This window comes from Dendrobates tinctorius, unplaced genomic scaffold, assembly GCF_039654945.1.
Source record: "Dendrobates tinctorius isolate UK_male_01 unplaced genomic scaffold, ASM3965494v1 ptg000192l, whole genome shotgun sequence".
Taxonomy (NCBI): Eukaryota; Metazoa; Chordata; class Amphibia; order Anura; family Dendrobatidae; genus Dendrobates; species Dendrobates tinctorius.
The window spans coordinates 4,578,272-4,593,456 of NW_027361859.1; the positions used below are offsets into that span (position 1 = coordinate 4,578,272).

Below are 15,185 nucleotides of genomic sequence, written 5' to 3' on the forward strand. Positions count from 1 at the left end.
ATTTATCAAGAGTAACTACAGATGATGGGGAGGAGGCCTACTCACGTAGCCTCACCCTTTATCTCCGTGCCCTTACCCGTGAGGTCAGGCTCCGTATTAGGGGATGTTTTCAGATCCTGCTTGATGCAAGCACCCCCCTCAATACCCCATATGAGCTATTCGAATATCTGGAGAGGTGGCAGCTCTCCCCCCGAAATCTAATGCGCATGTGACCATCCACACAGATGCTTGCTCAAGCAGGGTCCGAACATCCTCTAATACGTGGGCCTACACCTCAACCCCTTCCTCCCACTACCCAACATTCTATTCAGCAGCCACAAATGTCAGCCTCTAGCCAACCCCACCAATATGGCCACTTGTACCCACCCAGTGTTGGAGGCTGGTCCTAACCTGGTTGGGGACGATCTGGCTATCTTGGTGGGTATGAGCCACGTGCCTACCACAGTCAACAAGATGCCCCTCATCATTACTCTGGCCAGTATCCCCAACAGTCCCAGGAGGCAGGACAATTCCAACATCATGGGCAACAGTATGGCCCCACACAGGGCGATGTTGGCCACAGTGTCCTGCAGCACCCACAGGCTGCTCTTCCACGGTCCCTTTCCCCAACCTATGAGGATTTATAAGTCTGATGGCCGTAGATGTCCAGTGCGGTTTAACTGGTGCTCCAAATACAAAGGAAAAAACAGGTGTTCTCCATCACCAAACTTTGCTACCTAATTTTACATTCTAATTTTTTTAAAAATTTTTCCAATCATATTAAAGAATACATCATGACAGGAAAGGCTACCTCACGCCTTTCAGACAGATATTACATGTGTGTACAAAAGAGAATATTTAAACGCGCTATACTGTAAAGTCAAAAGATGAAAATACACTACTCACTTGCTAATGCCTAGGAAAGGTGTGTTGGCCTTAGTGAAGTAGTCACCTTTTTTGCTAGCAAACTATAGTAACAAATCAAGGCGACCAGCCTTCAGAATATCACGCTCTCTCTATGTCTTAACAAGTGAGTTTTGTTTTTTCATCCTTTCCAGTATAGCATGGTTAAATATTCTCTGTTCTACAGACAGGTAATATCTGTCTGAAAGCCATGAGGTAGCCTTGCCTGTCATGGTGGAATATATCTATGATTGCAAAACATTCTTAAGAAATGTGAGTGTCATCTTTTAGCATTAATTTTGTTGATGGAGCTCACCTATTTTTTTCCTTTCTACTTAAATATTCTCATGCAGCAATGTTGTTATTGCCTAATTTTTTTTGGGTTATGTTATGCAATGTTACTTTTCAAAAAAGTTTAAGAAGGCACAAAGGGCCATTTTTGCCCATTGCCAAAATGTTCATATGGCAATATTATGTTTGCCTTTAAGAACCAAAAAAAAAGGCAAAACTAAAAATTTGTCTACTATAGTTAACGTCTCTGTGTGATTTTTCAAAAACCCTGTCAACATACTAACATACACTAACCAATGCAATGAAACAGTCATACAATCATAAGGGGTTGAGTAATATATATTTAGACACACTTAAAAAAAAAAATTATAACATAGACACAGCATTCTCTTGCCAAGAAGTTGCCCCCTCAGGTGAGATAAAGTAATTAGTGAAAATATCACGCACTTTGAGGCCAGAGAGCGGTCTACGTATAGGGTTCATAGGTGGTCTCACCCTGCGCACATTGTCCGGCCTACGCACAACACCATCAGAGGAGGAACAATCATGTATCCTGGTGAAGTTATGCAGAACAACACAGGCTTTCACAACTTCATTCACATTTTGTTCACTCAACTGAATGGCAGACTGGAGTACCCACCATTTGGCACAAAGAATCCCAAAGGAACACTTCACCAGTCGTCTAGCACGTAATAGGCGCAAGTTAAAAATTCTGCGCCTGTGGTCAAGGTTGCGCCAGGGATATGGCCTCATGACATTGCACGATAACTGAAAGGCCTCATCTGCCACAAGGACATAAGGGACTGATTCTTCAGGGGAGCCTGGTAGCTGGTGTGGTGGTGGTAGATCCAACTGGTTGGTGCGTAGCCGCCGAGCCATTATGGAAGTATTGAAGACTCTAGAGTCTCCCGTCCTTCCATAGGCCCCAATGTCAACAATTATAAACTTGTATTGTGGGTCTACCAGAGCCAACAATACAACAGAAAAGTATTGTTTATAATTGAAGAATTCGGAGCCAGAGTTTGGCGGCTTACGCACCCGGATATGTTTGCCATCCAGGGCCCCAATACAATTTGGAAACTGGCAGTCCTCCTCAAAGTCCCTTGATATCCTCAACTAGTCTTCCATCCTGGGCTCGGGCATGACCACTTGATGGAGTCTTGTCCAGATTTCTGTACATGTAGACCTCACTATGCCTGAAATGGTTGATCTTCCAATGAGAAACTCATGGTGGAGGGCGGCATAAGACAGGCCAGTGGACAGGAAGCTGTAGAACAACAGAAATTGATAAGTTTAGAATGCATAAAGTCCAAAAACATCAGTTACATGCCGACCAAACTTGGTAGGAATTGAGATAGAATAACACACACATATTTGGTTGCACAATGACTAAGTAATATGCAGGACATATTAGAGCTAACATTCTGGTGTGTAAGTTGAAACATATTTGGAGTAAGATGAGGGCATTAAACTTTGTCCAAGAAGGCAAAAAAACAGACTTTAGCACACACATTATGAACATAGAGAATGTGGTTGTGTAGTACATACCGTATTGTGAGTAGAAGTCGCTCCTCTGCAGATATGGCTTTGCGCATCCTTGTGTCCTGAAAGGTTATCCCAGGGCGCACTGTCTCCAAGAGTCGATCAAATGTGGCAATGCTCATGCGACAGTACTGGTAAAATTTCTCAGGATGCTCCCGCAGAGAAGAATAGAGGCGGTGAAAATGCCCTCTTGTGAGTCGTTGCCTCAAAAGTGGATGGACCCACATGCGTCTCCTCCTCCGCGGATCCACTATCACTGGGTATGGTTGCCCAAAGCGCCGTGAAAAAAGCCAGGTAAAGAGAACCTGCTCAGTTGTATTGAATCTCAGACCCTCTGCCATGCTGCACAAAGAACACCAACACACCTCGTGAAAGCAAGGTGACAAATGTACAGAATGTAGGCAGCCACCTGTTTCTGAGTGTCTAAATAGGGTGCAGGCTAATGATTTAAATTGTTTGCAGGCCTCAAAACCGTTAAATGTCCATTTTGCAAGGCTGCGAGAAAATCTCGCCATACGGATGCCATACGGATTACATACGGATTACATACGGATGCACACATGCGCAAAATACGCGACCTCACCTTGCTTACGGATGGAGCACTGTTTAGGGGTCATTCATCCGTATTACGCATGTAAACTACGGACTGTATTTTGCGCTGGTTAGTGTGACTCCAGCCTTACTAGGTTCCCCGCATCATGTTCCCACATGCTTTATGCATCCATTAGCCCTCTGCATCCGTACTGTTACACACAACATTATGGCTGGTGCATACAATCAGGGCAACTGTTACCACCCACCTTTCGTGTCTACCTCTTTCCTCATAGACTGTAAGCTTGCGAGCGGGGCCCTCATTCCTCTTGGTATTTGTTATGATCTATGTGATTATTGTTATGCTGTAATGTCTATTGTCTGTACAGGTCCCCTCTGAAATGTAAAGTGCTGCGGAATATGTCAGCACTATAGAAATAAAATGTATTATTATTATTACATAGCACTCTTTATAAAGAACTGTAAGGTGGGAGAAGAGGCTGTCACAGACTTGTAATGAATTGAGATGTGGCGGAGGATGCTCAGTACCTGATAGCATCTTCTCGCACTTTCCAAATTCATTTTGATGTTTGTTGTAAAATCCCTTATTCTACATTCTCACATTTCCAGGGTTTTTTTTATTGGACGGCACACGGACTCATAGAGAATCTGAGAATGAGATCCATGAGGGTCAGAGAATGTCCTTTTCTGATCTGATTTTGAGGATCAGAATAGGACATGCTCAATGCGTCTGTAAAAGAGGGCAGCACACCAACACTGCACACGGATACAGGAATGTAGCCTTGTTATGTATAGCACGGTCCCTTAGTATAGTGTACTCACTTATTATGTATAGCAGTTCCTTAGTATATAGTGTACTCACTGATGTATAACACCATCCCTTATTGCGTACCATCCTCTGTAATTATATATGGTGTCGTGCCTTATTACTGTATATAGCTTCCTTTGCTGTTATGTACAGTGCTGTCTCTTACATAGTGTATTCTTGTTATTTTTGGTTATTCACAGCGCCCTCTCCGCTGCGTACACCTCATACACACATGGCTCCGCTCCGTACACCTCATCCACACAAGGCTCCGCTCCGTACACCTTGTACACACTGTTCTGCGCTGTACACCCAATACATATTCGGCTACGCTCTGTACACCTTGTACACACGCGGCTTCGCACACCTCGTACACAAACCTGGCTCGGCTCCGTACACCTCATACACACAGCTCCACTCCGAACACCTCGTACACACGGCTCTGCTCTGTACACCCCGTACACACACAGCTTCGCTCTGTACATCCTGTACACACATGGATCCGCTTTGTACACCTCGTACACACAGCTCCGCTCCATACACCTTGTTCACACATGGCTCTGCTCCGTACACCTCGTACACACACGGCTCCGCTCCGTACACCTCGTACACACACTGCTACGCTCCGTACACCTCGTACACACATGGCTCCGCTCCGTACACCTCGTACACACACGGCTCGGCTCCGTACACACGCGGCTCTGCTCCGTACACACACGGCTCCGCTCCGTACACCTCGTACACACACGGCTACGCTCCGTACACCTCGTACACACACGGCTCCGCTCCGTACACCTCGTACACATGGCTCCGGTCCGTACACCTCGTACACACACGGCTCGGCTCCGTACACCTCGTACACACGCGGCTCCGCTCCGTACACCTCGTACACACACGGCTCTGCTCCGTACACCTCGTACACACACGGCTCCGCTCCGTACACCTCGTACACACACGGCTCCGCTCCGTACACCTCGTACACACACGGCTCCGCTCCGTACACCTCGTACACACGCGGCTCTGCTCCGTACACCTCGTACACACACGGCTCTGCTACATCCACCCTGTAAACCCCTCCTGACCCCACACAGACACTTCCCCTCATCCAGCACCATGACAACCAGCACAGCAGAGTCCTGCATACACTGAGGCCCCTGATCATGTGACCCCTGACTCCTCCCCTCCTGTGACCTCATCCCAGGTCCTGTGCGCACAGAGCAGCCATATATGTGGAGTGCGGCTCTGCAGGTGGAGGTAGGTGCTGGAGCCCCGTTATTCTCTCTCAGGATTAGCCGCTGGTCACACTCGGCCATTTTTCCTCCCCATATAATAAATGCTCTTTACCATCTCTGTGCTGTTCCGTTCTCCATGTTTCCCCCCTGAATACACACGTTCTCCCCCGTTGCTGGTCGCTGGGGTCTGGCCTGTGTATATAGTGTGCGGCTCTGCAGGTGGAGGGCTGTGGGATTATTATTAGTTATGATTAGAGCCCCATTGATTCCTGGCTGCTGCCCATGAGGATGGGTTACATACAATCTAGCGTGTGTGTATATATATATATATAACTAGATGGAGGCCGGATGCTATCGCATCGGGAGGGCGGTAATGTCACGATGGGGGCAGGCTTTGCAGCGTTGAGAATCTCTCCTCCCATGTGCTCACCCACCTCTCCACTCTCTTTCCCCATGTGCTGACTTCTCCCGTCTGTTCTCTCTTCTTTGACCTGTCTATCCCATGTGCTATCCCCCATCTGCTGTCTCTCTCCTTCCTGTGCTGTGTTCTCCCCTCATGTGCTGTCCCATTTGAGCTGTCTCCCCCTTGTGCTCTGTCTCTCACCCCTGTGTCTGACCGTGTACAGAACATACCACAGCTCCTGGGCAGTGGAGGAAGCAAAAGACAATACTGACATTACAGCAGGAGATCGCAGAGGATACATTTTGTGAGGTAAAATATTGTTTAAAAACAGTCAGTGAAATATTTTACCTCACATAATGTATCCTCTGCGATCTCCTGCTGTAATGTCAGTATTGTCTTTTGCTTCCTCCCCTGCCCAGGAGATTCGGTATGCTCCGTACACGGTCAGACACAGACAATTTTTAAAATGAACGTTCGTTCGTGGGAAAACCCCTGTAATGTGACCGGCTTCCTCTACCTGTAGACATGTTGCACATCTGCTGCCGGGATCAGCCAAATGATTCACTGCGCCTGCTCACGATGGATGTGAAGCTTCTGGCCAAGGTGTTAGCGGATCGGCTGACAGGTGTTATCTCTAAGCTGATACATCTGGATCAGTCTGTCATTATGCCTGACAGGTCCACGGCCGTTAATTTGAGAAGGCTATTTATGAATATGCAGCTGCGGGCCGATAACTGTGGTCAGAGGGTTATCGCATCCTTAGATGCCCACAAGGCAAAGCGTAGAATGGGGATATTTGTGGCAGGTTTTACATTGTATGGGCTTTGGGCCGCAATTTTTATCTTGGGTTCAACTGCTGTACGCACAACCAGTGGCTAGGATTAGGGTGTTATCTCACACCATAAAGTTACACAGAGGGACGAGGCAGGGGTGTCCACTCTTCCCTCTTTTGTTTGCTTTGGCTGTGGAACCGTTGTCTGCCAAAATTCAACAGTTGGCCAAAGTCTCCGGGTTCAAGTATGGGTCCATAGAAGAGAAGATAGTGCTCTATGTGGACGATATATTATTGTTTTTGAGTGATCCACACACTTCTCTGAGGGATTTGGGTCTCTGTCGGGGTTGGTAATAAACTGGAATAAATCAATTTCTGTTTAAGGTTGATGATCCAGGGGATGAGGTGGGGGAAGCCGTGGAAGGGGGCAGACTTAAAGTTGCAGATCAGTTCAAATATCTTGGGATATGGATCTCTGTGCAGATTACGGACTATTTGCATAAAAATCTGACTCCTGTTCTGGGGGTTCTTAAGGCAAAGGTTGGGGCTTGGATTAAACTGCATCTGTCGGTGGTGGGCCGAGTTAATCTTATTAAAATGATTCTGATGCCTAAGGTGTTGTATGTTGTGTGTGTATATATATAATATATATATATATATATATATATATATATATATATATATATAGATATATCCATAGATATTTCCATAGATATATGTTTATAGATATTTCCAAAGATATATCTATGGATATATCTATGGAAATATCTATGGATATATCTATGGAAATATCTATGGATATATCTATGGATATATCTATGGATATATTCATAGATATATCCATAAATGTTTAAATAGATGTTTCCATAGATATAACCATATATCTATCTATAGATATATCCATAGATATATCTATAGATATTTCCATAGATATATCCTTCGATACTTCCATAGATATATCCATCGATATTTCCATAGAAATATCCATAGATATTTCCATAGATATTTCCATAGATATTTCCATAGATATACCCATAGATATATCCATATCCATGTTTATTAATGAACAATGTTTCATTAAAAAAAAAAATGACGTGGGCTCCCACGCAATTTTCTGCGCCAGAAGGGGAAAGCCAATGGCCTGGGGCCAATATTTGAAGCCTGGGAAAGGGGTAATACCCATGGCCCCTTCCCAGGCTATGAATATCAGCCCACAGCTGTCTGCATAGCCTTTACTGGCTATTAAAATAGGGGGACCCCCCAAAAAATTAACATAGGGTCCCCCTATATTTTATAGCCAGAAAGTCTATGCAGACAGCTGCGGGCTGATATTCATAGCCTAGGAAGGGGCCATGGATATTGGCCCCCTCAGCTACAAATACCAGCCCGCAACCACCCCAGAAATGGCACATCTATAAGATGCACCAATTCCGGCATTTAGCCTCTCTCTTCCCACTCCCGTGTAGCGTGACATTAAGCCTGGTTAATAATGAAGAGGTGTCAATAAGACACCTATACATTATTAACCTTATAATAAAGGGTTAACAAAACACACACACCTAAGAATAAAGCATTTTAATTAAATAAAACAACACGGTTTTCATATTTTTATTGCCTCCTGCAGTCCATCACTGAGGTTACCTGAGTTCAGAGTCTCACTTTACAGCAATGCTGCGTGAGAATTAGGGTTAGGGCTACGGGACCTCTTTCACAGTGGGGAGGGATAGACAGCTAATCCTCCTCCTGTCATTTCATTACTGGAGCCCCTGGAGGGCGGTCGCATCAACTGATGTGGCTGCTCTCCACGGTAGATCGTTGCGGGACCCTTGTTATTAACTGGACTACAGCGGAAAGGTAAGTATAGGTTGGTTTATTATTTTATTTTTATTACATGAGATCGATGGCTTCGGAGAATTAGGTGTGTGCGGTGAGTATGTACTCTGTTATGTGTTATATGTTATATGTTGTATGTTCTTTATGTTATATGTTGTATGTTCTATGTTCTGTATGTTATATGTTATATGTTCTGTATGTAGTTTTTTTTTACATTCAACACATTAGCCGGATGATGGGACTACTACTGTCCCATCATTGGCTATTGTGTCTCTCACTGACTGGGTGGCAGGCATCGCCCGATGGGACTTGTAGTCCCATCGGACGATGCCTACATACACACTGTTGTAGCTGCTTTCATTCTGACCCAGAGTCAGATATGCCAGATCACCAGTGAGGCCAAATTAGGAGTTTACGCCCTTAATTTACAAGCTCTTGGAGACAAAAGAAACTGCAAACGGGCCGTGGGCAAATCACTTTATCTGACGTAATGAAACACAAGGCAATCTTTTATACCATTTACAACAATATGTAATTCTATGTAGCCCCCACCACTTCCCCAGGGTCATACCTTGTTTACCATGTACCCAGAACACGTTGTGGCTGACTAATGAGAACATATATGATAAGAAGCATATTTTCCTTGAAGAGGAGACAGGCAAAACTGCTGTGTCATAAGAATAAATTCTAGCAATGAAAGGCAAAAGGCAATTGAAGAATTAAAGGCAGTTAAGGGCATTTAAAGGCAACCCATTACCCCTTCTACATCAATTTCCCCCTTTTGTAAATGGTATAACCTTTGCCACAGGGTCAGCTGATGTACACAAAGGAGCTACTGTCTCATGGGTCTAGTACCCATAAAGGGCCTTCCCACCTGCTTCGCCCATCCACCCTCAGTGTAGACACTCACTTTCCCCATCAGCAATGTCTATCTGGGGTCTATGATGCACTAAAGAAGGTTCAGCCTTAGACTCTTTTTTCACACATACATTATTCAGTAGCTTAAGCAATACATATATTAGCGCTTTTACAGCTACATAAAACAATAAGCAAAACAACAAAATTTGCATACAAGTCTGTACAATGCCAAGAATCCATCCTGCTAGGCCATTAAACCAATTTGCTGGATTTATGAAAGAGAATGTGTTACCCCACCAGGAGTCTGTTTGCACTGTGTTGTTTTAACCATTGGTCTCTAAAGGGGGTTTTACACATAGCGATATCGCTAGCAATATCGCTAAAACGTCACTGAGTTTGTGACGTTATAGCGATATTGCTAGCGATATCGCTATGTGTGATACTTGCCTCCAACCGGCTCCCTCGCTGTCCTTCGCTGATCGGGCGGCTCCATTTCTCGTCGTCTGCTTCCTGCTGGGCCTCCTGCTGGTGCCGACGAGCGACGCTGGACGCGGGCGGGAGGACGTCTGGATCGCTGTGTGTGAAAGGTGAGTATCGTCCGCTGTGTCGCTGCTGCATCGCTGTGAGATCTTTCTGTGTGAAAGCTCACTAGCGATCATTTAGCGATGCACCAGCGATCCTGACCGGGTCATATCGCTGGTCGGATCGCTGGTGCATCGCTAAATGTAAAAGGGCCTTAAGTTCACCTATTTTGTCTATACTGGCCCTGATCTGGAGATTGCCAGCAGGGTCGATATAATTACAACAGGTGGGACCAATTATCTGACGCATTCCTCCTCCTTTTGCTGTCAGGTAATCTAGTACTATAGTATGTTGGTTAGTAACTATGATTAATTTTCTCTGTATTGTATTAGTTTCATTAAGAACTTCAGGAATCTGGAAAATCTGATCGTCCAGGTAGTCGGTAGCTTCTACTAATTTATCCCACATTTCTGTTATGAAGGGATATATTAGCATACTACTGAATATTTTATTTGTTATCCCCATTTCTACTAGATGCGGCTTACCATTTGGCTTATTGTCTGCAGCCCTTCTATACGAGGTGTGAATTGGAACTGCTGCAGTGTCTATTTTACTATGAGGAACTATGAAAGTGGCTGGTGTTAGTTTAGCAAGAGTGCAGACCCCTCTTATGTCCGGGCTCACCCACCTGTAGGCACGATGTCCGCAAACCAAGAATACTCCGTCAGGGAGAACACAAACGTGACCAGGGGTCTGTATACATTGGTATAAACTCAAAAGTCCTGACATAGGCTTATGGGCACACCAAGTATTATTCATTTGTTTTCCACTTATACCAGATGTACATTTACCCCTTTCTTTCCTTATTATTTTACCCGTAGATGCTTTACAGCCTTCAACACCATCTTGGTACACCGTCTCATTAACCTGTGTTTGATCGCGAGTGTATATGCGGAAGCAATTATTGTCCTCCCCACAGGTGTTTGCTCCAGTGTGTTGAAGACTGAACCACAGTCCATCATTGGGAATGGGGTCTGAGTGAGGGATTTCAGTCCTCCTCCTGGCGACCATATTTCCGAAGTCTGAATCATATTCCCGCCACCACATTTGTACCCTAGGCCGTGTTATATTAAACTGAAACCAGGGATTAGCGGCCCATCCGATTATAGCCAATGAGGCAGATATATCACGACGCACATCTTTTCCCCAAAACCTAGATTGAGTCCAAGTCTCATTGTGTATGCAGTGTGGGGTTAATACCTTCCATGGCTCCAGAGGTAAGGCTAAGTACGGCATGGTCCTCGCAGATACTGGGCTGTGTGTACAGATCCAACAGTCTTTCGGTGTCTGTCCTTCCATGTCCTTTATAAGAAGAGCATGATGTCGAATAAGTTTGTTCCAGTCAACATTTAAGAGTTTATCCTGTGTCTCTGTAGAGTGCAGTAACCCTGTCACTGCCAGCAAGGTGATTAGGAGAACAGTCATTCTGCTGTTGAAAGGACCTTCTTCTAGTGACTGGCGTGGATCCAGGTGGGCTTTCCCTCAAGCTTTACTGAGGTGGATGTGGTCAGCTGGTCTTGGAAGGGGCCGTCAAATCGTGGGTCCAGGCTCCTTCTCACGTGTCTGTGTATAACCATCCAATCACCTGAATTCAGCTGATGCACATCTGCACTGGCATTAGGATCTGGAATGGATGAGAACACATGTTTATACACCACATTAAGTCTTTTCTGCAAGGCCTGGGCGTAGGCTGTCATAGCACCGTGTTGCATTTGTAGCACCTGTGGGAAGTACAGACCAGTCTTTGGTGCACTACCAAACAGGACTTCAAAAGGAGACAAATCTGTCTTTCTATTTGGACTGTGCCTGACTGAAAAGAGCGCAAGAGGCAAGCACTCTACCCAGTTCTTTCCTGTGTCTGCCATGTCCATTTGAATTTTCGGTTTAAGTGTCCCATTTAGTCTTTCCACTTTCCCACTACTTTGTGGCCTATATGGTGTATGAAATGCTTGCTGTGCACCCAGGGCCTGCAAGACTTCCCTCATTATTTCTCCTGTGAAGTGGGTACCCCTATCATAGAATCATAGAATCGTAGAGTTGGAAGGGACCTCCTGGGCCATCTGGTCCAACCCCCTGCTCAAAGCAGGATTCGCTAAATCATCCCAGTTAGATGTCTGTCCAGCCTCTGTTTGAAGACTTCCATTGAAGGAGAACTCACCACTTCTCGTGGCAGCCTGTTCCACTCATTGATCACTCTAACTGTCAAAAAGTTTTTTCTAATATCTAATCTGTGTCTCCTCCCATTCAGCTTCATCCCATTGCTTCTAGTCTTTCCTTGTGCAAATGAGAATAAAGTTGATCCTTCTACAATGTGACAGCCCTTTAGATATTTGTAGACAGCTATTAAGTCTCCTCTCAGTCTTCTCTTTTGCAAACTAAACATTCCCAAATCCTGCAACCTTTCCTCATAAGACAGGGTTTGCAGACCGGTCACCATTCTGGTCGCTCTTTTCTGAACTTGCTCCAGTTTGTTGATGTCTTTTTTAAAATGTGGTGCCCAAAATTGGACACAATATTCCAGATGAGGTCTGACCAAAGAGGAGTAGAGGGAAATAATTACTTCACGTGATCTAGACTGTATGCTTCTGTTAATACATCCTAGAATTGCATTTGCCTTTTTTGCTGCTGCATCACACTGTTGACTCATATTCAGTCTGTGATCTATTAGTATACCCAAGTCTTTTTCACATGTGCTGTCACTTAGCCCTATTCCTCCCATTCTATATATGCTTTTTTCATTTTTATTGCCCAGATGTAGTACTTTGCATTTCTCCCTGTTAAAAACCATTCTGTTAGTTGCTGCCCACTTCTCCAGTTTATTTAAATCTTTTTGAATCCTCTCTCTCTCTTCTCTAGTATTAGCTATCCCTCCTAGCTTTGTGTCATCAGCAAATTTAATCAGTTTACCCTCAATTCCTTCATCTAAATCGTTGATAAAGATGTTGAACAATACAGGGCCCAGGACAGAGCCCTGTGGTACCCCACTTGAGACATTCTTCCAACTGGATGTGCAGCCATTTACGACCACTCTTTGGGTCCGATCACTAAGCCAGTTATGAATCCACCTAACAGTTGCCTTGTCCATTCCATACTTAGTCATTTTTTCAATAAGGATTGTATGAGAGACTTTGTCAAATGCTTTGCTGAAGTCAAGATATACTATATCTACAGCATTTCCTTGATCCACCCAATCAGTAATACCATCATAGAAGGAAATTAAATTAGTCTGACATGACTTATTAGTTACAAACCCATGCTGACTCTGTTTAATCACTTCATTCTTATCCAGGTATTGACATACATGTTGTTTAATAATTTGTTCAAAGATCTTTCCTGGTATAGAAGTCAGACTCACCGGCCTATAGTTGCCTGGGTCCACCTTCTTCCCCTTTTTGAAGATAGGAACAACATTTGCTCTTCTCCAGTCTTCTGGCACTTCTCCTGTTCTCCAAGAATTTTCAAAGATTATGGAGAGGGGTTCAAAAATTTCTTCTGCTATCTCCTTCAGTACTCTGGGGTGTAATTCATCTGGACCTGGAGACTTGAATACATTTAGGTTAGCTAGGTGTTTCCTCACTATCTTTCTGTTTATAGATATCCTGGATTCTTCTATTCCCTTAATAGGACAGTGAATAACAGTTGATGTTACATTTCCTTTCTGAGAGAAAACACATGCAAAATAGGAATTTAAAAGTTCAGCCTTCTCAACATCCTGTCTTACCATTTCATCATTTTCATCCTGTAAAAATCCTATAGCATCTTTGACTTTTCTTTTACTTTTGACATATCCCCAAAATCCTTTATTATTGCTTTTGACATCTCTTGCAAGCCTCAATTCATTTTCAGCTTTAGATAATCTGATTTGTGCCTTGCAGGTTCTGCAGACAGCATTATATTCTTCTTTAGATATGCCTCCTTCTTTCCATTTTATAAACATTTTTTGCTTCCTTTTTAGCATGTGCTTAAGTTCTGTGTTCATCCATCCTGGTTTCCTTAAATGCTTCCTATTCTTCCCTCTTTTCGGAATTGTTAACAACTGTGCTTTGAGAATTTCATTTTTCAAGATTTCCCATCCTTCCTGGACATTTTTGTCTTTAAGGATATCCAGCCATTGGATCCCTCCAATTCTCTTTCTGAATCCCTTAAAATCTGCCTTTCTGAAATCTAACGCTTTCTATGGTTTCTGGGACTCCATACCTGCAGATCAGTTCTTTCATCAGTTTGTCTGCAGTCGTTTTAGCATTTGCACATTTTACCGGATAGGCTTCCGGCCAACCAGAGAAGAGATATACACATACTAGGACGTATTCATACACTCCTACCCTGGCTAGCTGTATGTAGTCAATCTGAAGTTTCTGAAATGGGTAAAGAGGCCTAGGTGTCCCTTTCTTAGGGACTTTTACTGTTTTACCTTGGTTGTGCTGTGCACAGATGAGGCATGATTGTACGAGTTTCATGGCTGCGTAACTGAAACCAGGAGCGATCCAGAAGGCATCTACCATGGCACACATGTGACTTTTTGAGGTGTGAGTGGGGCCATGTGTTGCTTGCGCCATGATTTGGAACAGGGACTTCGTTGGGCACAATTTATCCTTATTCTCCCATTCTCCTTTTGAGTTCAGCTCAGCTCCCAGTCTCCCACAGTGTTCCTTCTCTGTTTGGGCAGCCTGTTGCTGGAGGGATTTCAGGACATCTAGGCTCAGTGTGGCTGGAACACGCTGACTCCCCACCACCGTCCACTGCTTCCTAGGCCACCTTGCTACTACTTTAGCAGCCTCGTCCGCCCTTCTGTTGCCTTCTACCTCCACGGAGTCCCCTTTTGTGTGTGCTTTTACCTTGACAATGCCAACCTGGACTGGTAACATCAATGCCTCCATCAATTGTTTCACCAGCTCTGCATTTTCAATGGGCTTACCGGCTGATGTAAGAAACGCTCTGCTTCTCCAGATAGGGCCATAATCATGGGCTATTCCCCATGCATAATTCGAATCTGTGTAAATATTAGCGACTTTACCTGCAGCGGCTCTACACGCCTCAGTGAGTGCCTTCAACTCTGCCTCCTGTGCCGACATGTGAGGAGGGAGTGGTTCAGCTCGGACTACCTCATGTGAGGATACTACTGCATATCCAGTGTAGAATCGTCCATCCTGGTGGTATCTGGAGCCATCTACAAAAAACTCAAAATCTGCATTAGGAACAGGGTGTTTTTTTTTTTTTTTTTTTCTTCCTGTGCAAAACCCACTGCCTCCTGACTCATCAGTTCTATGCAGTCATGTTCATGCGTCATGTCAAAGTATTCTTTCTCACTTGCTAATACAGTAACCAATTCCCCCTTTTCTGAATCCACAGGCAGGAGGGTGGCTGGATTCAGAACGTTACATCTTTTGAGGGTGACATATTCAGGAATTAGTAGAGCACATTCAAGTCGGAGCT

The 15,185-nt window shown here is 44.5% G+C and overlaps 1 protein-coding gene across 1 annotated transcript in view; it reads left to right on the plus strand.

Annotated features, from left to right (window-relative positions):
- The window catches only part of LOC141055950 (uncharacterized), a 118,673-nt gene that overhangs the window by 83,089 nt on the left and 20,399 nt on the right, over positions 1-15,185 (plus strand). Inside the window, 1 exon segment of the mRNA XM_073552647.1 lies at positions 5,509-5,527. Within this exon segment, the coding sequence (XP_073408748.1) occupies positions 5,509-5,527 (19 nt within the window).